Here is a 26,689-nt window from a genome sequence, read left to right on the forward strand (position 1 = left end):
AAGATTTAGAATTTTAAGTTTATTCCATACCTCTCACACATTACATTTACTGCAGTACAAAAGAGTATAGATAAAAACAATAAAGCTCACTGAGCCCCAGAAAAAATTATATTTGCAAATGAAATGTATTATAAATGAAAAACTAAGTAATCTACATGTACACTTTTAAACTAATAATTCATTTTGATGTATAGTGATGGCCTAGTGTTAAGTTTTGTCAGTTTCTGATTCTTCAGTTGCAGGTCTTGCAGTTGGTGCTTGTATATGGTCAGGAACTTTTTCTATTGCATGCTAAAAAAATAATCAGTTAGCTTAGTTTCCTCACAGAAAGTTTTACACAGTAAACTTTTGTTCTTGAACATATACTTGTTAAAGGTCAAAAGACAATATAGAAATAATGGTTAAAACAAGTCCTACAAAAGCGTTTTGAGAAATTAGAGATTTAGAACACTTAAATTGAGGTACTTAGAGCCATCTACAAGAAACAAATTAATACTCTCTGATAGCTTATTAAGTTGGTTAAAGTTTCACGTTTTGTGTCTTATGCTGAGTATTCCCTTTTGCTTTTACATTTAAGACCAAATTACCTTTAGAAGTACAATTTTATTAATATTTGCTTTCACATTTTCAACAAATTTGAGATCTAAATTATTTTTGAAGCAGGCAAGGACCAACTAAGACCTTAATTGATGATATTAAGAAATATGACATCATATGAAAGACCTATGGTTCTCATTTTGATGTTATTTTAAATGTCATATACTACATATAGTATCATAAAACTAAAATTACATATTCAATTTTTATCTCACTGAAGATATGCAAGAAACAATTAATCATTTATTTACTTAAGACCTAATACAGTCTGATAATTTTTTTAAACAAATGAATTTACAACCATGATACATTTAGAATTTTAAGTTTATTCCATACTTCACACACATTACACTGACAATAGTATACAAGAGTATAGATAAAATTAATAAAGTTTACAGGTTATAAAAAAAAATGTAATAGCCAAAACTTCAATTTTAATGTAAAAAGAAATCCTCTCTCCTATGCTTTAAATTACCAAATGTTATCAACTACACAAGGCTAACATTCAAATTATTAACCAATAATGTGGGATATTATAAAATAGTCCATTTCAGCAAAAAACAAATGTTCAAAATAATGTCTCATACTTTAGCAAGCACATTGATCTGCCTGACGACTCAACAATGTGAATCTGTAGACTTAAAAGGATGCTTTTTTCTACATCACAGTTTCCTAGAATGCATTCAACTATATTAACTTTGGTGGGTGATCTGAAATTTGAGTGTTCTTTTATGCATGTTATTGGTTTCCTTTTCATAGAACCAATATAACCTTGCTCACAGCAAGGACAAGTAAATTCATAAATTACTAAAAATGACAGCAACATAGGAATACAGTCTTAAAATTTGAAAAAGATAGATTTACGCATGCAACAATTAGCTTTGGAAATACACCTTAACTGTATTGTTAGGTATATCCTATGAGTGACTTTAGTTGATTCTTAATACTTAAGGAATATTTACCAATAAAATGTATAAAAAAAAATAACAGACTATTTAGACAATTCAAATGGAATAGTACTTTGCAAGTTTTCCTTGTATGGACTTCACCCATTTACAGAATGTGGTAGGAAAGTGATTATAACTGGGTAAAGATATAGTAACTCAATCCTACAATACGAAAAGTGGAGAAACAAGGATGAGTTCCAAGATGTAGAATGGCTAAGGCATGAACTAAAATTGAAACTTTCTCTTGGGGTACCAAGATTCACGTAAGGGTAGGATGAAGATCATAACATCAATTCAAACCCAAGAACTAGGGAATTGAGAACTACTAATTCCAGAGTATAACACATGATTAGCTGTGAGTTCTCAATCCAAGAATTTGACATCTGGTATCAAAAGGAAGTTTTTTTGCATGCAGTCATTGTCTACAACTGTGAAACAAGTTGGGACCACATAAAGGGCAATAACATCCATGTAATAAGGGAGAGCCAAAAATAGAACCGAAACAATCCAATGTATCCATGCTGTGATGTACAACACAGAAGAAAAAACTGAGGTAGTTATATAAACAATCTAAACCTGTGCAATAACTTATGTTGATTGGTTCACATTGTATCCTAAACCAGCCTGTTGGGTATCAACACCCACTTGAGGGTAGTATGAGGGATCCCAATCAAAGAAGGGGTGCATTTTTGTCTAATTCTGTTGGATGGTTAATTGGAAATTGGAGGATTACATCATCTACACTGGTAGAATAACACTACCCTACTCTGAACTAAATGGTTATAGTCATCTTATGTGGAATCCATCCAACAAGGTGGCCTTCATGGTTGATAACCCCAGTGGAACTAGTAAGTGGTAAGAACTTCCATATTGTAAAAGAAGAAGGGAGCTGAGAACACATTGGATAGCCTGGAAGAACATTGACACCCAAGACAGTTCGATGGGTGATTATGAAACCATATTTTAAGAAGTAGACCACAGTAATTTATTCAGTTGAGATAAGGCTATAGTAAAACTAACCCCTTCTGCTTAACACATGAAGAATATGGGTGGTAAAATCCAGGACAAGCTAATTTATGAAGCAAATATTGTAGGTGATCTTGTGAAACATTCCACCTAAAATGTGAATGTGCACAATCCTGGAAAGGAAAGTGCTAGTCAACATGACCTACAGTATGGATTTAGTGTTAAATTAAACCTAATAAGGCACCACTCTCCACAAAGTTGGATCTATGTACTGAAAGTATGAAGATGGGTCCCTAAAAGAAAACAAAGCACCAATAAAGACTTATCCAGCATTAGAGTTACACCAAAGTCTGAAATACAGCCACAGGTGGAAAGTGAAAACCAGAGGAAGCTGAAACCTCGATACAATATGAATGTGTTAGGATTGGTCAACATGCCTGATTGCAGGATCTCTTCTGATGGCCAATGAATACAAGTAGCAAGGGAAAACATAGGTTAGGTGTTGCATTTGATCAGAGGTAATAAATAAAGTACAGAGGAAAGAGGACAAAAAGGAATAAGCCAAGTGGATCAAACAACAAACCCAACTGGTGACAATAAAAGGGAAAATATCTCCAGATGAAGAAGGTTGCTGCAGGATAAAGAGACAAGAGCAAGAACCATGGAAGGAAGCCATGCAGGCAATATAAAGAAAGGCACAGGACATAGATGTCTATCTGGATGAGGACAGGAGTAGAGATGAGAAAACAGAGGGAGAAGAGAAATAAACAAAAAAGGTGGAGTCACTTTCATGAGCTGCTGAGGTGTTTGGAAACAAGGAACAATCTAAATAAAGGAGAAGATAGGTATGGTGGTAAAGTGTGTGTGTAATGTTGATGATAAACAAGCCAAACTACTGTAGCCCACAGGCCAAAAGGAGAAGAAAATATGCCTTAAGGGAAAGGAAAACCACATTAATATCCAATTCCAGAAGAGCAGGTCATTGACGATATCGATGAATCTGGAAGAAATAGATTAACATGGTAAGGACAGGTGAGAGAATAACACTGTGGTAACTGGAAAGATGAAAGCTGCCTGATAACCAAAAATCAAGTTGAAAAGCCACCAGAAACAGAAGGATGAACAGCAGGAAATCCTTGAACCTAGACCCATATGCAAAAGACTTTCTACTTTTGCTGATACACTTTCTTTGAGGAACAGCAGATGAAGTGAGCCAGATGAAAAGCTACACAATAGGAGAAACTAGATCTCCTCATCAAGGATCAGACAATTTCCAGGAATGAAGATGGAAGATATGAAGTGTACAATGCAGAACCAGTGACTGTGATTGACGAAGGAGAGCGAGTAATAAAGGAAGTGGTACAGAAGGGAATAACTGTAGTTGAAGTAAATGAAGAAACTAGATTTGAGCTAGCCAGTAGTGAGCAATCAGAAGGACCAAGTACAAAGCAGCATGAATAAGGAAAACTACTTGAAGTTACTGTATAGGAGAATAAACATAAAGAAATTTGTGTAACCAATTTTGGATTAAGACATTTATAGCTAAAGGCAAAGGATGAGGTACCAGGGTCCAATAAGGAAAGTAACTGGTGATTTTTGATTGTAGATAACACATCGATGTGAGAAAACCCTACAGACTACAAAACCACCAGAAAATGAGAGGATGAAGAGACCACTCAATCAGGTAAATCTTGTCGGGGCGAGAAAGACAAACTACCACAAGGTTGAAAGCACCTGAGATATGACATGCAATTAAATGAAAATGATGCATGTGGGACCAACACAGAAGATCCAATATATGAAAACAGAGGGATCTCGACTGGATGCTGTCTTGGTGATTTATGTAAGCCACCACTGTTGGTGGAACTGACTATTACCAGAGAATATCTGGCAATGGGAAGAAAGTGATCCAAAGCCTAATGAATGGCTAGGAGCTACAGGATGTTGATATAAAAGACTTCATTAGTATACTAATGACTCAAATCCTTATGGTGATTGACCCACACGTGTTAAATTAAACAACTTCTAGAACAAATTCAGAAAGATGTTCAAGTGCAATTGCTGCCAAGCAAGCGAAAGTTTGGTAGACGTATGTAGATGGAGTCATGAGTACTATGCTCCTATTGATGGAGTAGTGACACATGGTGATTCCTATTAGACAGGGCGTAGGAGGCTTGTGGTATGCATAATAAAAAACTTTTGCATGTGGAGAGAAGTACCATATCAAAAATAAAAATATCAAATTTTATTTTTCTATCATTTAATGCATCTGAACTCCAATTTCTTCACTTACAAATTTTGTAATTTCTAAGATAATTTTTTAATTTATTCAGATACAAATAAATCTATAATACCAATCACAGAAACCCCTATCAACTTTACGTAGCTGATGGACATGTTTATAACCAATAAACAGAGCAGTTTGACTTCTACTTTAATGTTATAATCCTCATTCAATTTTCCTACAAACTATCCAGTCAATAAGAACTGTTTGGTTTAGTGTTCTAGGCAATAACAAAGTTTTCCTTTCCTATTTATACTTTATTTATAAAGCTAGGTAAATTACACTAGCTTTAGAAAATTCTATTCTAGTTTCCAATACATTTTTTATGTTCTTACATGTATATTTGATAGCTACATGAATACTGTTTGACAATCTGTATTTGTAAGCCTCAACAAGGATTAGAGGAAGAATATCAGATATTTTCATTTGAGTGCAAACAACTTAAGTACACAACAAGTAATAGAAATCCTTTTTTTTACATATAAATATTACAAAGGTATATATTTATTAACAAAATTAATACTGCACTAAATCACACAGTTTACTATAGTTTTACAGGAAACAACTAATGGGCTCTTGCTGTTACTTACAACTTTTGAGAGAAGGAATTGGTTAAATGGTAAAAAGTGCAGCAGTAAATCCACAAAATAAAAAAACATATGTAAAAAAAAAAGGTTAACAGTTGAAATACGTAATTCATAGCTTTGTGGTCATTTATGCAGAGAAACAAATGGTGCTAATAATTTTATATCTTAGAACATTTGATTTCTCTGGACAGTGATTATTTATTTAGTTTTAGGGTGGAGAAAATAAGAGGTAATATATAAAGTTTTACCAAAACAAATTCTGACATTCCTTTAGCAGTTATGAAGATAAAATATAAAAAGTATCATTACTCTTAACATGAAAATCACCTTTCATACAGACTATGTCAATGAAGGTTTTGGTAATGAACAAGTACATCTATAGTAGAAGTACTTCATGATTTTTTTTTTTTGGTACAACAGACTTGTAATATTTACCAAAAGCTTGACAAATGCTTATTAAGATAACTTAGTTTGTTTTCAGTGATGATGAGAAAATCCACTTGTAGAGAAATATATATGTAAAAACGGCTGGTTAAGATTGAGAAAATTTTTATGTAGAGGAGCAAACAACATTTCGACCTTGTTTGGTCATCGTCAGGTTCACAAAGAAAGAAAGAGGTAACTGACCAATAGCTGATCACATGTTGAAAGGGGGTTGTGTAACTGAGTGTAGAAATGTAGAGGGCATGCTTAGATGTTTGATTATATTTATTAATATAGGTATAAAGATGATCCTTTGTATTAGTTTATTTTGGGCTTGAGTTGTTGTATAAGTAAGACTTCTTTAATTTTGTGTTTGTTTCTTTATTTACTATTTGGGCGTTTTCTGTGGTTATGTTGTGTTTATTTGATTTGCAGTGTTCGAAAACATGTGAAGGTGACTTTTTATGTTCTTTGAATCTGGTTTCATTTTTTCTACTTGTTTTTCCAATATAGAAGTCATGGCAGTTATCACATTGTATTTTATAAATAATGTTGGTGTGGTGTTTGTCAGTGTAGTTTTACATAGTATAGACCCTCAGTTTTGTGTCTGGTTTTGAATAAATTTGGTATTAACTGAATGTCATATTTTGTTATTACTTTTGCCAAATGTTGGTTATTTTTCTGCTGATGTCGGGAATATATGGTTTGGAGCAGTATATGGTTTCGTGATTTTTTAATTCGTGGGATATATTTACTTTTGTTAGTTGATTTTGCTTTTTGTCTAGGTGTGTGTGTATAATGTTTTCTACTGTTTGTGAAGGAAACTTATTGATGTTGATAAAGAATTGTTTTGTCTAATTTGTTATTAATTTTATCTGGTGAGCATAGTTTTATGGCTGCATTTATTTGGTTTCTTAGTATGTTGAGTTTTGTTTTGTTTCATGTGCTGAGTCCCAAGGAATGTATAGTCCTGTATGGGCGATTTTTTGGTGGAACACCTTTATACCTATATTAATAAATATAATCAAACATCTAAGCATGCCCTCTACATCCCTATACTCAGTTACACAACCCCCTTCACACATGTGGTGAGCTATCGGTCAGTTACCTCTTTCTTTCTTTGTGAACCTGACGATGACCAAAGAAGGTTGAAACGTTGTTCGCTCCTCTACATAAAAATGTTCTCAACCCAAACCAGCTGTTTTTACACGTATATTAGTTTGTTTTGTTTTAAACTTCGTGTAAAGTTACAGATAACTTAGTAAATTCAGGTTATAGTACATATAGTCTTACATTGACAAGGCTGATTAAACTAATTTCAATTTTTAGAGGTTTAAAGTAAATGAAACTGCTTGTTACTTCATGTGACAGTTAGAGGTAAAATGTTGTTGGTTTCACAACTTGTGACAGTATTTGTTTTCTTTAAATTCCAAATGGCTTTTCTTTTGGGATCCAATATCAAGTTCAATTATTTTTTGTATTTCTTACTAGTTTATTTTGAATAATACATGAAGAAGTAATCCTAAGTTGGAGCAAACTTCCCACTCCAAATACTGTGAGACCAGTTCTTGAGAAAGGTAAGTACCTGTACCTCAAGAAGGACTTTCTCACTGGTGAAAGTATATGTTTTGCTTTTATCATTGGATGATTCTGAAGCAGCTTCTGACTTATATTAAAATATAATTTCTTATTTGATTCAAAATAATTATAAACTTCCTTTTACCAAACTAAATTCTATTATGATAGGTGAGTAAATTTTTCTTGACATAATACAATAATTGAGGACAAACTTAATTGAACTTTGACAAAAAATAAAGGAAAATTATTTTTCATTTGTCGTGTATTATGATGCAACTCACTATGCTAATAAATGTACGACTAGCTTTAACAACAACAACAAAAATCATTGAAAAGAAAAACTGATATGTAGTGCATGTCATTGAAGTCTTACCTTAGTTACTTTCATTGCAACACCTTCAGGTAGATTTCTTTGGATATATTCTAAATAGGTATCAGCAGTTGAACCAGTCATGTATTTTAACTATATTGTAGAAAACATCAAATATAAATTAAAGTAGATTTGTAGAGTTTCTTCTGCAGTCAGTTAAAGAAACATCCAAGAAACAAAATTCCAGGCATGAAAAAAAGCATTACACAAGATGCAATACTAAACAAAATTTAAAATGTATTTAATGTTAAGTTTAAACATTTGCACAGTTTTAGTAACATCACTTGTTTTAAATAGGGCTTATGAGATATTATCCAATTTAACCATGGTTTTACAAGATAAATATAAAGAAGTTAGAAATTAATATAAAGGAATGTTTAGGTTTCAGCTTGATGGCTTACATATATACATAAAATCCTTCTCTTGAAAATTAAAAGCATAATAAAGCTTTATAGTAGCATATAATAAACATAATCAAGGGATATAAAGAAAATTACAATTACAAATAAATTAGGGATTGAGAACTTTAAAAAGTAAACATATCACAAGTCTAGAATAAGTGGTTAGAATACATGGAAATATTTGAAAGTGAGAAACTGAAAGCATAACACATAAATGTGTTGGAAATTAAAAACCCATTTAACAGTTGTTCCTTATTTGACAAAAACGTCTAATGAACACATTCCTTATCAACTCAAGAATTTTAATTTCATAAAATGCTGCTGTGGAATTTGAAGCAAACCTGGACAACCAGTTTAAAGTTATGTAAAAACAGCAAATCTGAAGGAAATATACTGTAAAGAATAAAACAGAACAAAAACAGAAGTGCCAACTATAAATGATAAAAACGACACCTTAAAACAGAATATTCATTTTTACAGCCCCTTTCTCAACCTGTAGATGCTGAAGTCCATTGAGTAAAATGTGCAAAATGTATGTTTTTACTTATTATGAATGACTTAATACATGGTCAATCAGAATTATATCAAAACTTAAATTTCTGCAACACCCAAACTTGGTAAGTTTCATATTAGAATGGTATTTGTAATTACTGTGGTTCATTCTCATTTGTTGTTTTCACCTTTAGCTTGTTTTATACGTATTTGTTCTTTTACAGTTCTTCTTTCACTTTGCATATTTGATTTTTAAGTTTTTTTGGTATTAGAGTTGTGTCCTGATACATCAGAATGCAGTAGGAGGATGTAATTTCTTCTTATAATTTTACTGTTATAGTTTACTTTTCCATTCTTTTCACCTTTACAGGAATAATTTGAGTACTACACTTACCTGCGATTTGAGAGGATTCCAAAACACAAGACTACAACTGTGTAGTAAAACGATGACTATAATGGCTGCCTCAATCTCTGAAAGAGCTAACTGACACTATAATTTCTGATAGGCTAAAGTATTAGCACTTGTTACAAAAATATACAAATTGGTTCATTTACAACTCCACAAAAAAATGTTTAAATGACTGATCTTGACAGTGTTGCTATTTCAACCCCATACAAAGTTACTAGATCATGCTTTACCAAACCTACAAAACTTTAAATCAAAGAATTATGCTGTACACTAGTTAGCTTCTATAATATAAAGATACTAACTGACTGATCGATTAGAGATATTTTAAGACTCCTCCATTCAACAGAGGACCAATGGCTTTTGTCTTCAACAGATACAAAGAACAGGTGTCTATGCCACATTGTTAAGAACATACTGATCTATTAATAAGACTAGTTTTTGCCATGGGGTGTATTGAGTACCAGATGCTAAAACTGTTAAAATTTCATGATACAGCAGGATGAGAAAATTATTGGAAAAACTGATGTGCTCTGGACTCAATTAATTCAAGATTTAGATTACTAAGCTGTTTGACTAGTGTCCTTTGAATCAGGGCTGTAGTCTATAACAGTTTTTCATTCTTGCAACAGTTTGCATACTTCAGACATTTATTCTACATTTTCCCATTCTATATATCAGGCTTACAGTGTTAATAGTTATCTATGGATGAATACATGAGTGGCATCTCACTTCCTCCTGTTATTTACTTTATGGTTTATGTTATGTCTATTTATTATGTTATGTACTAGTATTCATTTTAAGCAGCTGTAAGTTGTAGAAAATATGATACTATATAAATAAACATGAACACTTTTTTAACCTTCATACAAATGTCATTTAATTGTAACATTTCTTTTTCTGGTGCAAATTTTAATTGAAAGTATATTCAAATGTTTAGTGGGATATATTAAAATAACTTTGCAACCTACTGTCTCATTATAGTTCACACTGCCATACTTGAAGGTTTGCTCTATCTTACAACTGTAAATAACACTGAAATGTAATTTCCATTGCAAAAAATTCTGATGTAAGACAATTATGTCTAAAGTACACTTCTTGTTTTCTATAATTCATCCAATATAATTGAAAACTATGATTTTTCAAGTACCCTTTTCAACATTATGATCACACAAAATATCTATAAGCATTTGGTGATTTCCCTAACAAGTTCACACTGGAAATAACATGAATATCTATTTAATTCTCTAGCTGCTTGAAGTATCCAATGGTTGAATGGACATGTTGTGAAAGCAACTTGCATACACGTTACTTTTGATGTTGTTTACAACTGATGACTATGTTCATTGATTCTCACCTGCCACAAGGCACTGCACTTTGCTTAATGTGCCTGGGGTACAAGTTATTGCAAGTCCCTTTTTTTTTTCTGGATGGTTGTGGTGCCCCCACTTATTTCACATTCTGTTGTCATATAATTTTTTTAAATACAACAATGGATATCCCCATCTTAATATTCTAAATCCCTGATCTGAGTGTATGAATATTTTGCATTCAAAAGGATTGTTATATGCCTTTCCTAAAAATAATCAATATTTGGAGGCATCACATTATCTATAAAATGACAATGATGTTAAAACACAGTTCTAAAACGTGTCATTCTACTATACTGGCTATGGGTGTCATGTGACTTGCTGATTTGTATGTTCAAAATTATGTTGGTATAAAATTCTCAACCCTTTGTATTTCATAGCTAATGATTTTTAATTTAATTAAATCATTTTAATTTCTTAAAACAACTTGCTAATTATTTAGTAGTTTTATTTCAACTGCAAATATTAGGTTGTCCAGAAATAAATGTTGGAATTTTCATGATGACATTTAAAAGCTGAATATTGAGTAACTTATCATTGATTGGTTGGTTGGTTTAATCCAACGTTTGCCGCTTACAAAGTGTCTTAATTGTCTGCTGTTTTAACTCTACTCAGAGCAAGTTTTGCAACCCCCAAGACAGCATGGACACGAAGGGCTTTCATCAGATTTTCCTCCACGACTTCAAACCTGGACAAAAAGCTACTAAAACTACACAGAATATCAACCAAGCATTCTGCCATAGATCTGTTACTAAACACACAGTTCAGCATTGGTTCCAGAGATTTTGACATGGAGATGAAAGTCTTGAAGACCATAAAAGTCATGGAAGAAAGCCATCCTTAGAAGAAAACATTAAGGGAAGCAGTTGAGACAGATCTTTGAACAACAGTATGTGAGGTTGCAGAAAAGCTAGACACAAGCAAACCAAGCATTCCCAACCACCTGCGTCAATTCCAAAAATGAAAAAGTTGAATAAATGAGTTCCCCATAAGCTGACTGAAGATCAACAAAATTTGAGTTATGAGACCTGTCAAGGATGACACTCCAAAAATTGAACGATTTGGGAATTGAGGTTCTGCCTTATCCACCTTATATCCCAGACCTTTCCCCTGCAGATTTTCATTTTTTCAAGTGTTTTGACAACTTTTTGAACAATAAATGCTTTCAAAACTAGTTAGGTGCAGAAGAAGCTTTCATGGAATTCACTGACCATAAAAACTCTTATTTCTACAGCAGGGGCATAAACACCATTACACATTGGCAAAAGTGTGTTGAAACAAATGGTGCTTAAAGCATGTTTTACAATACTGGTTTATACTTTTCCAAACTTCGCAGTTCAAAAATGGCATTTATTTCTGGGCAACCTAATAGCTTACTTTATAAAAGCCATCTTATTTAACGTGGGTGTTGATACAGTTTTAAAGATTAAAGAAGAATATACACAACTTTGGAACATAAACAATTACATTAGAAGTGAGTTTTGTTATTTTTATAATTTTAATCTCTATTGTATTACGCTTTCATTTTTCTGGCTCTGTAATATACTTTGCTTCAGTAAGTGTATGAACAATATTAAGTACACTACTTCATATATGTAGGTTATAAGCATATTTTACTTTTGTTGATTTTGCCTTTTAAATGCAAATATGCAGATACATTGTACAACAGCCTGAAGACTCAAAAGCTAGCTTCTATTAAAATCTTTAATGTTTCAATGTAGAGTATACCCATTTATTAGTATTTTGTGTAAATTTATTAATTACTATTGTAGGTTTATTTTGATGTTATAAAGAGTCCTTTCTACAACACTCTTGAAAATAAATGTTTCTTTTTCTATATATTTTTGCTCTACTTTTTTTTGTTACTAAATTAATAAGAAAAGTTGTGACTAACTCAAGAACACTGTCTCTTATAATATAAGACTTAAAATCAGTCAACTGATAATCTAATGCTGTTTATATTTTTAGTACTTTTATTTCTTAGTTTTTAGACCCTTAAAAATGCCATGTAAGTACTAGTTAAGAGAAGCAGGCAGTTACAGAATCCTAGCAGTAGAATACCAATTGTGTGTATTATGGAAAACAAGTTGCCCAAAAGTAATTTTCATGGTTGTTGCAGACAAGCACTGTTTCCAAGCCAACATAAGAATACTTCTTTCATATATTTCTGATAATTATGCACATACCACTTCAAATACAGTAAAATCATTGTTATCTGCTATCTTTGTATCAGGATAGTTCTTGTAACTGGAAATTTTAATATCTCCAAATATAAATGCTCACTATAGCTTAGAAATATTGTTGTGACTTTGTTTACATTTTCTCACTGGTAAGTTTCAGTTGTTAGACACTCGTACAGTGACTTACATTTACAATAATGTACTTATATTTTTATACAGTTATAGGTTTTTTTTGGAACAATTATTATTATTACTTAAAATTATTTATGTTATAGATGATATAGAAATACTGTACTTTTGTACATTAACAAAGTGCCAACATTTTTCCTGTAAAATGTCATAAGAGAAACATTTTTGTTACCAAAACTGTTGCTTATCCAGCACTACCAAAGTCTGGCAAATACTGTTTAATAAAGTTTTACTGTACATAAATAATCATGTGTCACATGGCTCTCTATTAGAATAATCAAAATCAGTGTAATTTAGCCATATCTATTTCCATTTTTAGATTGATACCCTAACATGACAACCCATATGTATATATAATATGGGGAAAACAAATATATGGCATCTATCCAAATTTCATTTAAAGATAAATATCTTAATTTGAAATATAGTAACTTATCTTTGTTGTATAATTTTAAATAGACACACACACACACACACACACACACACACACACACATATATATATATATATATAAATGAAGGAAAAAAATAGACATTCATCTATTTAGAATTCACAGGTTTGGTTTGTTTGGAATTACACAATGGACTATCTGTGTTCTGCCCACCATGGATATTGAAACCCAGTTTTTAGTGATGCGAGTCTGCAGACATACTGCTGTGCCACTGGGGATGTACTTATTGGAAAAGAAAAGGAAAGAAAGCAAGCATTATGTGATACAGCTACTAAGAATAAATAAGCATCATAATATTTAAACTACCAGGCAGCAAAAGATATAATTCCCTAATGCCAGCTTAATGGAAGCAGGGTTTTAGAAGTATAAAGAAGCTTCATGGTGTCCCTCAAACTTCATTAATGTTTTTTAAAAAAGTAATGGATGGTCTAAGGCCTGGAATAAAAAAACTGTCCAATGGAACACTTTCTAGAAACAGCATTTATTAGATATGATACAGGAGAAAGGGATCTCACAGGAACATAATCTTAAAACAAGATAAAACCTTCCAAAAAAGGAGGTTTAGAAAAGACACATCAATTCAGAGTTCCTGCCAATTCCAATTTCCCTGAAAAGTGAAACCTATTGATAAATGTTAAACTAAAATATAGTATACAAGTATGTATATTTTATAATAAAAAAATTTGATACCAATTTTTCTTTGTTAAGAGGAAATGTAAGCATTTAATTGAATACAGGCATTGCAGAAAATAAAAAAAATGCTCCAAAGGTGAATGTGAAAAAAAAAAAAATTTAATTTACAGTTTTCTAAATGATCTATCTAAAAATCACATCCAACAAAACCCAAAATACTCACCAGAATGGTAGTGCAAAGACAGTCTATTACTTAGATGTTACATTACTAAAATATGAGAAAGGAGTGGACCATACTGTCTGATTTTAAGTATATGTATGCTACTTTGTGTGTGCAATAATAATGCTAGTCTTTTAAAAAAATAACTAGCAAGATCATACTGAAAGGGTCCAGGACAGGGTTGAGTGTTGACACACAGGAACCATATGCGATTCCAAAGACTCATATACATCATAAAAAAAAAGATCAATGAAAGAAAAAAAGGGCCTGTTCATAAATCCCTAAGATAAGAAGGCAGTAAATGAACCTAAGATGAGGGTGTACCTTGGCCTAAGAGATCCCAACAACAGAGGAAAACATGTTTAATGTGAGAGCTGAAGACAACAAATGAGGTAACATGGAAGTAACTGGGGAGAGCTGTCCCTCAGAAACGAGATGGATAGTGCATAAATACCATAGAAGGAAAGTAAGGGTGTAGACGAAAATGAGAAAACTGGACTTTGGATAAATGTCCAGGAAACTCAGAATCTTTCAGAAGTTATGCTCAAATACATAACTCTAGTTTCTCTCTAGAAATTCCACAAGACTACTATACTAAAACTTCTGCATATTTAATGACAAAACTAAACATATTACTTCATGACATTTTCAAACAAATCTTAACATAAGGTTAGTAAACTTTATCTCTTTAAAAACATCAATCATAAAAATATAAAAAAACAAAACAAGCTTCACAGATAAGTGAGCTGATTACCTCTTTCACTATTTGAAATAAATTTTGTTTTCAAAGTGTGTGAAAAATTCAAAACAACATTTTATGAGCAATACTGATGTAGGTTAAAAAACAATAATCAAAAAGAGAAATGTCAAAGCTTACAACATGTAGCATGTACATTAAACATTGTTTGAGATTCATTCCTTGAAAAGCTACTATTCATAGCAGGGAAGATCCAGAATATTGTAAAGTATGAAGAGGGTGGAGGAGGAGGGTTCCAACAAGACAACAAACTACCAATAAACATATCACTTTTGTTTTGTTTATTTAACACTACACTTTAGTAGTATCTTAGTAATAAACAGTGGTGTAGTATTAAGTTTTGTAGTGCCAGAGCTTTGCTATGTATGTAAAACACGTGTAACAATCTAACATTTCCATTTTTGCAAGTACATTCTGATTAATCCTTTAACGATGGGTCACTGGTCAAAGGCCATGTCATCGTGTTTGTTGACTTGCATTCAAAATTTTATCAAACTACTATTTTATGAATTTATGTCTACGTTTGGAATCAAATTATAGATTATAATTCAAATGTTAATATTATATACGAGTTAAAAGTAAACATTAACAGAACCCACCTAAATATTGATTTTGGTGAGTCACACAGTATGCAGAATGCAAAACTGGTCAAAATTAGATTTCTGTGATGTCAAAATCCTAAATCTATAGTTTTGTAGAAATTAGGAACTCAAATTACCAATACTGACAAGCTAGAATATAAAATAAGAACCTCATAGCTTGTTATTTTGCTGACACATGGCTTATGTACTGAAATAAACAGTGGTCCCATTCACCTTTTTCCATTTTCAGAAACAGTCCCTTATATACCCTTCCTTCAATGATGACGTGAATAGCCAATTGTCAGCTCAAAACATTCCCCTAGTAATTTTTCAGCCATTTTAATCTGTGAAAAGGCTTCCACATTCTTTTAAATCAAGACTTCATGGTGGTAGGTTGGGTCTTTAGTCTGCTTGAAACTTAATATTTTTTAGATATAACTACAGCGTAGTTATAAATTATACTGGAATTCTATGGTGTCAGTATAGTTATTTATGATTTTTTGGCTATTCAACTGTATATATAAAACTAAAAAAATTTTTTATTTGATATCTTCATGTATGAAAATTTGAAAGTTTAAAAAGCTTAGTAACCTATGTCCAGCAGTAACAGAGTCCAAATGCTGTAGCTAGAAGAAATAATTGTTTGCTTTACTTTATTTATTATTCCATATTTTAAGAAAAATAGGATTCATAATTTATTTATAAATAGTAATAATCTACAGACACATATAATACAAAATACTAACCTACAAATACACAGCAAAAACTGGGTCACTTTTATATTACTGGATACAGTAACATGAATGCAAGTGCACCACATCAATGGAAGTTATGCAATGTTAGCTGGGTAGAACTAGAAGATCAATATAATAAATATATATAAAAATGCTATAAGAATTAAGCTACTAAGGCTAAATATTTGTTTTATGTTATAATATGTAGTCATTGCTGCATGAAAAAAACAATTTATATTTTTTTCCTTTTTTTTATGATGATTACAAGGTTGGGCAGGTATAGAAAATATCAAAATATAAAGTCTTACTGAAACTGAACATTTGAAATGTATTTAGGAGGTTTTAGAGATTACAAAAATATGGCATATGACAAAAAACATTTTACCATTTTAAAGCTCTGAAACATTTTGCACTGAAACCAATTCCAGTTTCTGAGGGAGAGTAAGAATGTGATGTGTTCTAGGCAGTTTCAGAAAACAATAAATGTACACAGGGGAGCATTACAAAGACCCAGTATTTTCTTTCATACACTGAGAGTTTTATTATAAAAGGCATTTAAATTTGAGTGTAAGATAATTAATATATTTAGTATTCAATATGCCTGGATTCAGATCCCAATTCTAGATGTCTGAGCAAAGAATAGTTATGCATGTGAGCAGAAGTAACGTAACTTGTTAGAAAGTAAAACTGAAAACCTCATTTGTTAAATACAGGCCTAATTTATTCCTTAATTATCATACCTTCTACTATGGACTTAGTTTCACTTATACAAGACTCATGAGCACAGCTTTAGACAGCAAACTAAAGAAATAGTGAAAGATCTCTTATGATGTTATGTGTACATAATATTTATGGGGTTCTTGACTCTTTTTTAATTCACCATATAGTAACCTTAATTAACTTAAGTGTGTAAATAACATTTGATATTGCATCTAATTTATTATTTAATGTCATACAGTAGACCAACTGTTTAATGGTTCTATATGTATGTTACAGATTTGTTTTCTTTATATTCAAAGGTAAAATTAAAGATATTTGTATTATTAACATCATATTGTTATATTAGTTTAGAAATACAGTTACTGAATGAGTCATAATCAGATTGCAGCAGACTCCAGCTAAAAGCAAAACTGGAAAAAAAACCCTTTATAGTAATTAACAAAGGAATCAAATATGTGAGTTTTCTCAAGAAACTTGTACTGCTAAAAACCAAGTTTTAATATTTGTGATGGACACAGCATAGGTAACTCACTGTGCAGCTTTGCACTTAATAGCATACAAACAAACCAATCAAATAAAAATATTGACATTTAGAATTTCTTTTTGACACTTCCTGTTTTCATTTATTTTGGAAAAAAAAGAGGAGGTTCAGACCCCCTTATGTTTGTGCCCATTTATACAACATTCAATAATATTTATTAATTTCTGAAAAAAAAAAAATAGGTGGACAGGGCAGAGAGTTCAATTGTCTTTGACTCTTCCCCTAAACTTGTACTTGCTTATACAACATTAAAGAATACATTTATTAATTTCTGTCACAAGAGATAAGGGCCTGGACCCACTGGACTACCTCCCAAGATTTGTATCTGCTTACACAACTTTTAAGAATACAACTATGCAATTACAAATTAGATAAATAACAGTGTAAAGAAACAGTATATTTTTGTAATGATATTGGTGTTGAAAAATACAATTTTTTATTTCAAATATCCTTGAATGGGCTTGAATAGTTGAACTGGCTTTCTAGCTAAACATTTTCTTCACCAACATTTTATGTTTTGTTCAACATACTTTCATGTTTGTGTAATTTGTGGATACAATCTAAGCACAGTATATACTTTATTTGCCATTCATAACATTTTCTCCTTAAATGTTTTTATTTATTTATTTGAAGGTTTAAAGAAATATAAATGTGAGAGAAGTAGTTTAACATCATCATGTAATATACATTTGTATTCAGATGAAACTGTTCTTTTTGTAGTCTGATGTGTGATTTATGTGAAGATGTGTTTTGAAGCTTAATGCATACTACTAGTATGTATGAATTAGGGATGTCTGAACATGCAGAAAGCACAAACGCACATTGACAAAATCTAGTCCCAATAATGAGTGCATCAGCATTAATCTGATATTTCACTCAGGTTACAGGCTTAGTAAGAATCTTGAAGCCTATAAATTTACATTATAGTTTGGTATCATCTTCAGTTTAAGTGTGTAATTTATGATAAACTCAGAAGATCATACAGGGGTAGAAAGAAAATGAAGAAAGGGAAAATTGGAGTGAATATGTGTCACATGATGGAAAAGCAAAGACTGACAACTTATTTAATGTTTTACTTTGATATTAAGGAAGTAAACCTCATACAATACTAAAATTTGTATTATAAGCTATGTGTTTGAATGCCAAGTTTATGGATATATATTTATAATAAAGGTATTTACTTAAGTTTTGAATGTAACTCTCTAAAAAGGTCATGAGATGCACTTTGACCCACCTCTTTACTTACACACAGTTAAAATGTAACTAAAATAACAGTACATAAACCATATTAAAACAACTAGTTATCTAGTACAAATTATTTCACTCTAGTTTAAAGATTAGCTTATACGTTTTTGTTTGGTTATTTTGACCAACCATGAGATATAACCTTGAATGTACAATGTGTCTCTTCCCATAATTTGTATGACTTTTCAAAGTCAGTTTGAGTGAAAGGTGATTTTCTTATTTCATTTGCATAACCTCCAGAACCTAAATGAATATCATAAGTTTTTATGTGGTAAACTTTGACACTTTATGTAGTAAAAGTATCAAATAAAAAAACAACTTTCTAGAATGACTGCAGATAGTAGTAACAGATGATTAAAATTATTTAAGAGCTTTAGCCTCTTAACTACACACAGCTGCTTTCATTTTATTTCCCTATCATAACAAGCAGTAAATTACTAGGTGGATAGCAAAATAAAAAACAGATCAGATTATATTGTGCACACAAACCATATGTTCCTTCAAGAGTAATGATAAAAAACATTTGTTTCATTTAAGTTTCATTCATATCTACTAAGTTTTTAATTTTTACATTCTTTTGAACAATATATAACAAACAAAGAATGTATATGAAAAAACAAAAATTTAGAAATTAGTTTTAGGCCAATTATACTTTGTAAGCTTTTTTTTTTCTGTGTTGGTTGTTAAAAAATATTTAATATATCTTTCAAACATCAATTTCAGTGTGGGTTGAACAAAATGATATTAAGTAAAGCAAGAAAACGTGAGGCTGAAAATTCATATTTTTGCTTGTCAATATTTAAAGCACATTTCTAATTAGTTGAACAATCTGAAGTCCTTATAAGGAAGATAAAAATCTAAATGAGAAATCAGTGTGCTATCAAGTCATGTGACTCTTGAGAGTTGCAAACTGAGGACTTATTTAAAATCTCATTTTAAAATTAAAAAACATAGAAAACATAAACTTGATCGATAAACTACATTTTAAAGTCAAGCCTATTAATGTATATTTATAATAAAGCTATTACATTAAAGTTTGAATGTAACTACGTATTAGGTTGTGACATGCAATTTGAGTCCCTCCATATCCACAGGACCATGAATAATAAATAATGAATAAAACTCACATCAACATTTTCTTCTACAAATGTTTTAGTCAAATTTTGTTCTTGTTGTTACATTAAGTACTTTGCAAAATTCAGATTTAAATATACCCGACACACAGTTCCACCTCCAGAAGACAAAGTCAACATACACTCAGTGTTCTAAGAAAAGAACATATATTACAGAAGACCATTCAATGAACTTCACACTGAGCAAGACAACAAGCAGATTCACACTGAGATACTCATCATAAAGAATAAAAATACAGATTATGAAATTTGAAAGTATTTCTACACCTCAAAAATGTCTCTTCTGGAAACAAGTTGTAGAGTTACAACAAATTTTCAAAGTTATACTAAAATACAAATCTACACTAGATAATATTCTATGTTCAAGCTTGATTATTACCATAAGAGAGATCCAACAAAATAATAAAAATAAGAAACTGCAACTGCATTCATTTGAACATCTTAAAAAGATTAGAAAGAAGTGGCCAAATGCTTTCTAACCTTTATTTTCCCCTAAACTTTCAAGCAATATTCAGATTTGCTAGACCTGCATATACACCTATATTTACTACATACTGGTATTTGAAATGTTTTCAAGATTCTCCCAAATTAACACTACTTTACTTCAGATTATATCAGAAAAAAAAAATTTTAAACAAAAACATTGCAGCTTCATTGTAGAAAACACTTTCTATTTTAGTTTTTGAGATGGTAACACAGTGAAAGACCAATATTTATTAAAACACACCAAAAACTTGCAGAACTAAGCAGCATAGTTTGTGCCTACTGGATCAAAGGTAAAAACAAGGAGGATGGAGAGAAGGAAAATTTTCATTGATCTTCCAGCTTTTGCATTTAAAAAATTTCCAGACCTTAACTTCTTTTACAAGTTTTTCCAGGTTTGTAGCCACACTGCTAGAAGGTTCACTTCGACTAATCTTAAGTGTTTAGTAATTAAAAAGAGAAATGGAGAAAATAACTCTTGTGCTGGCTTTAACTATCAAACTTACCTTATTATAACTTTGTTTCTATAATAATCATCTGCAGTGAATTTTCTATTGAACAGTTATGTTTATTCTTCCTAAATAATGAACTTGGATACATATTTGTATAGTCTTTTATTCAGAAATCAAGAAGTATCAACACTTTACAACTGTTTCTTTAATTACTGAAATACATACCTGAATAACTGTAAAATATGTTCTCATTTCATACTGAACTCTATGTTTTTTATATATATGCACTGATTTCAGTAATGTTCTCCTATCATACACTTTTGGAGGTTCCCATCTAAATGAAAAAACAACCATGAAGTCAAAACAATTATCTGTAACAAATACACGAAACATATTTCATTCATTTCTGTGACTTATAACTAGTAAAATAGCTAAAAACCATTATTAATTTAACTTTTAATTACCTTTGCTTAATTACAAAATACAATTAATAATGATGAATAGTTATCCTTTTTCAAAAGAGAAATATAATTATCTCACCCATATCTAGCAAAGAACCACATACCTACTATGAGATACAATGACTGTAGTATTAAAATTATTGTTAAAATATGGAATTAATGACTTTTTTGAAATATAATACATTTAACTAGTCAATATAATATATTAATGATATAATCTGAAAGCTAAAACCCCCATAGACTGCCTAAAACATGGGCCAATTTTTCTCTATTAACTTACACATAAATAATAATACTAAATCAACTAAATCAGTAGTATCAACTATTGAGCATGTAGATATACTTGCAAGTCACAATAAAGTTAATAATTTGAAAATAAGCTTAATTCTAACAAAATTAAAAGCTCTGAAACTGCTTTAACTGCTACTTTATAATAACTTATTAATAAACCCAACTGTGTTGGTTGTATAATGATGGGGAAGATAAGAAGTTCAAAAAATTTTTAATTACTGAATTCCAGTATTCAGTATAACAAAAAATGGAAACTGTAAATTTTATTATTTTAATTAGTTACATTTTTAGCACATATTCCACCTTGATAAATCAAAACACAGATTCAAGCATTGCATGATTTTAATTAGTAATCAAATTCAATAATTCATTTAATAAAACAAAATTGCAGTCCATGTTTTATCATAAATTTTCTATTTGTTTTGAATTTTGCTCAAAGCAACACGAGAGCTATCTGCATTAGCCATCCCTAATTTAGCAGTGTAAGACGAGAGGGGAGGCAACTAGACATCACCACCCACCACCAACTCATGGGCTACTCTTTTACCAACAAATAGTGGGATTGACCGTCACATTATAATGCCCCCACAGCTGAAAGGGCAAGCATGTTTGGTGTGATGGAGATTTGAATCTGCTACCTTTGAATTATGAGTCAAGTGCCTTAATCACCTGACCATGCCAGGCCTTTATCATAAATAAACCGACTGAAACTTAATTCTTTTTTGGTGTTTTTATTTATTTATAATATGTTATGTAGTAACATTTTAAATCTATCATTGAACACATTAATAAATATGATAGTCAAGATAAATTACATATAAAATATGCTGTTGTTAATATTTCAGCTATTGTGTTATATGTAAGTAAACTGTATATCACTAGAGCAGTTAACAACTTTTAGGTTTGAATGCAAACCTATGCAACAAAGTTTAAATTTTAAATAAAAATAATTAGAGCTATTTCCTCTAAAATGTTTTAGAAGTAATATTTTGTCAATAATTAACAGTTATTTAGTGTCATACACAAAGAAAAATGGAAAATCTTAATCTTTCATTTATGAACAGCTCTGAGGGGTTTTGCCTGTACACAACACACATTTTGTTGTGATGTTTGCTCAGCAACTAATTTTATTTCACACATGATTTTTCTTCTTTTCCTCTGATTTCATTTGCTAAACTTCTCTTTCCACCCTCTTATAACCACACAATGTGTTATGCAAACAACTCTTAGTGAAATACAGTCATGTGAAAAAGTTAGGACACCCTATAAAAGCCTGTGTATTTTTGTAACATTTTTGGAAATATAGATATTTAATCTCAATTTCAACAACACAGAGAGATTATAGGAATATAACTAAACAATTAAAACTGAAGAAAAGACTTTCAAGATCTTCTGTAAATGTAATTCTACAAAAATGCATATTCTAACTGAGGAAAAAGTTAGGACACCTTACCCCTAATAGCTAGTGTTACCCCTTTGGCTGAAATAACTGCAGTGAGATGCTTCTTGTAGCCACCTACCAGTCTCTGACATTGGTCTGAAGAAAGTTTGCTGACTCATCAATGCAGAATTCTTTCAGCTGTGAGATGTTTGAGGGGTTTCTTGCATATACAGCCCATTTCAAGTCACCTCACAACATCTCAAATGGGATTAAGATCTGAGCTTTGACTCAGCCATTCTAGGACTATCCATTTCTTAGTTTTCAGCCAGTCCTTGGTGGATTTACTGGTATGTTTTGGGTGATTGCCATGTTGCAGGGTCCAGTTCTGTTTCAGCTTTAATTTTTGTACAGATGGTCTCACATGATTCTCAAGCACCCTCTGATACACAGTAGAATTCATGATGGATTCTATGATTGTGAGCTGTCCAGGTCCTGCTGCAGCAAAGCAGCCCCAAACCATGACACTTCCACCTCCATGCTTCACAGCTGGTATGAGGTTCTTTTCCTGGAATGCTGTATTTAGTTTACGCCAAACATGTCCTCTGTTCTGGTATCCATATAATTCAATTTTGGACTTATCTGTCCAATGAACATTTTTCCAGAAGTCCTGGTCTTTGTCTACATTCTCTCTGGCAAACTTTAGTCTGGCCTTGATATTTCTCTTAGAGAGCAAAGGATTCCTCCTTGCACACCTCCCATGCAAGTTACACTTGTGAAGTCTCTTTTTGATTGTAGAGGCATGCACTTTCACATCAAGTAGCCAAAGCCTGCTGTATGTCCTATAATGACATGTTAGGGTGTTTGGAGTCCTCTTTTAGCATCTTGCAGTCTGCTCTCGGGGTGAACTTGCTTGGACGACCAGATCTGGGCATGTTAGCAGTTGTTTTGAAAGCCCTCCATTGTTGACCATTTTCCAGACAGTGGAATGGCTGATATCAAAATCTTTTGGGATCTTTTTAAATCCCTTACCAGACTCATAAGCTGCTACAATTTTCTTTCTGAAGGCCTCAGACAGCTCTCTTGCTCTCATCATGGTGCTCACTCTCACTTCAACAGTCAGGAGCAGACCAAACTAAATGTCTGAGGTTTAAATAGGGCAAGCATCATTCAAAATGTTGACTAACGATCTTCTAATCATGTGCACCTGGTGTGATACACCTGTGTGTGAGTTGAGTCATTTTCAGTGGGAATAAATGTGGGGGTGTCCTAACTTTTTCCTCTATCAGAATATGCATTTTTGTAGAATTACATTTACAGAAGATCTTGAAAAGTCTTTTCTTCAGTTTTAAATGTTTATATAATTGTCCTATAATCTCTTGGTATTGTTAACATTGAGATTAAATATCTATATATCCAAAAATGTTACAAAAATAAACAGGCTTTCATATGGTGTACTAACTTTTTCACATGACTGTAAATCTTTGAAAACAGCTACAGGCAAAGTTTAAACATCATTGGAGGAAGCAAATTATGAACTAAAAATTTATGTCAATATAGAATGAATATAGTGGTGTAAGAAGTAAATTATGAGTTTGTGGAAAATGATAAACATTAACTCTTGCAGAGAACAATAAAAACTAATGAAAAGCTTAGACTTGGGAACAAACCACAAATAAGGGAATTTTTTTATTTTCTTGAAACATTTTGTTCCTGAAAATTCTTGTGTGACAAATTATATTTATTTGAAAGATATGGAGTTTTTTCTGCCTAGTTATGTTTAAAGTTATGTTTAAGTGATATTAGAATGATTCAAAACCTTATTAAATATTACGTTTATCATATTTAATCAACTTAGTTAGGTAAAAGAATTTAATACCTATTGAAAAGAAACCCAATATACTAGTTAAAAATTTATTTTGACACAGAATATTATTAGACATCTTGATCCAACATGTTTGTGATATGTCAGGTCTTTTATTTTTATTGCAGTTACTAAAACAAAGTATCAAATGAAGTATGTAAATGAATACCAATCAAGTTGAAAATTAATTCATATAATTTTCTGATTAATAATAATAAAATTAAAATCTAAAGAAGAAAAATATTTTTACTGTTTCTCAAAACAGATACTCAACAAAATCTTGGAAATTTCACAACCTAATTAAAAGTATCAAAAATAAAACAAATTACATGACTTTTACTGCTGAAACTAGATACTGTTTTATACATTTTAACTAAGATTCATGTAATTTGGCTGAGTATTTGCATGGCAAGTAAGAAGAAAAATCAGGAGTGTCAATCAGTGTCAATTTTGTTCCCAGATGTCAAAAACTTTATGCTAATAATGAAATTAGCTGACAAAAAGATAAAGCACATATATGAGATTTGTATTATTTCTTACCATGAATAACAATTATCAATGTTTCTCTCTATTTATGTGACAATATTAAATACAGTGTCTGTTATAATGTTTAAACACTAATGTAAAATCAGTTCATTTTTCACATTAATTCTCAAATTTCTGTAGTATCTCAAATATGGTGAAAACTAACAATGGGCATTGTCTACTAGTCTGCAAGTATACACCCCATGATATCTCAAAGCTAAAACATACAAGTATAGTACATACAACAGTAATTACAGTTTCTATGTGGATCAAGTTAAAAATTATGCATGTGCAACCAACACTGTACTAACGTTTTTGACACCAAAATATCAAGTTTTCTTGCAGCCTCAGAAGCAAACCATTTGTAGCTTTTCAAAACAGCAGGGTCATGACCTCTCACCTCAAGTTCAATGGTTTTGTACAACTTGTCCATTTCTAGTTTTTTAGTCTGAAATTGATAAATTACATAATGAAATAACTGAAACTCACAAACACAATAAAGGGTGTATTTTACAGAAAAAGAACCAATACAATATATACATTACATGTTAAACTTCACAAAAAAATAACCAATTCTGTATACGTGTTAATTTCACATGCTTTCTTCAGATTGAAGCATGAAAACACTAACCAGCTATGCATTAAAAATAACTCCAAAAAGCTGTACAAAAGATCAGAACCATTGCAAATGATGCTCCAAAACTTTAAACATCTTATTTGAGATACACATGATACAATAATGAAGATTAAATTCCCATTTTTAGTAAATTGATTAAGTAGCACTTAGTAAGTGATTAAATTCATGAATTTAGAAATACACAACAAATCTTCAGGTATCAAATAAGCCCAGATTAGTCAAAAGTCACACAAACCCCAGATAATCATTATAATGAAAATTTATAAATATTAGAGAAAGTGTTATATTATTATACTTTCCACTGCTTCCACATAAAGATACTGTTTTTTTCTCTTTCTTTAAAGGTGAATTTTACAGAAAAAAGAAAACTTTGCAGTCAAAAGAACTACTCATACTGATTAATTTTGCAGGTTCACATTTTTTATAAAAAATATGTGCTAATAAATGAAACATAGAACTTGGTGCAGAAAGAGCCCTTTCCAAGAAGCAATCTGAACATTTTAGTTTTACATTTGCTGGTAGGAAAAGTATTGTGATGTAATAGTTGCCAAACAAACCACCAACACCAGCACGTTGAATGTAAATAAACATGGCCAATGCATATGGAGAAACAGAGGTGAAGTCTGTTTTGACTTTGTGTTCTGAATAGTGTCAAGTAGCACCATATCAATTCAAACCTACTCTGAACGAACCTAGGACAGTTACTTTTGACACAGATCTGACAAGTTCTAGTAATGAGGACTGTTCCACGAGCGAGAGTAGCGGAATTGTGAGCGATACTGAAGAAATAAG

General features: G+C 31.3%; 1 protein-coding gene across 3 annotated transcripts in view; it reads right to left on the minus strand.

The window, feature by feature from the left end:
• The window catches only part of mRpS10 (mitochondrial ribosomal protein S10), a 40,422-nt gene continuing 13,733 nt past the window's right edge, over positions 1 to 26,689 (minus strand). For all 3 annotated transcript variants that reach the window (XM_076470269.1, XM_076470271.1, XM_076470270.1), the window contains 4 exons: positions 25,572 to 25,708; positions 20,967 to 21,075; positions 7,756 to 7,845; positions 1 to 291 (listed from right to left, as the gene is read on the minus strand). In XM_076470269.1, coding sequence (XP_076326384.1) covers positions 208 to 291; positions 7,756 to 7,845; positions 20,967 to 21,075; positions 25,572 to 25,708 — 420 coding nt within the window. In that variant the 3' untranslated portion in view covers positions 1 to 207. The remainder of the gene's footprint in view (positions 292 to 7,755; positions 7,846 to 20,966; positions 21,076 to 25,571; positions 25,709 to 26,689) is intronic.

The sequence above is a fragment of the Tachypleus tridentatus genome, chromosome 12 (assembly GCF_004210375.1).
Source record: "Tachypleus tridentatus isolate NWPU-2018 chromosome 12, ASM421037v1, whole genome shotgun sequence".
In the NCBI taxonomy this organism is placed as follows: Eukaryota; Metazoa; Arthropoda; class Merostomata; order Xiphosura; family Limulidae; genus Tachypleus; species Tachypleus tridentatus.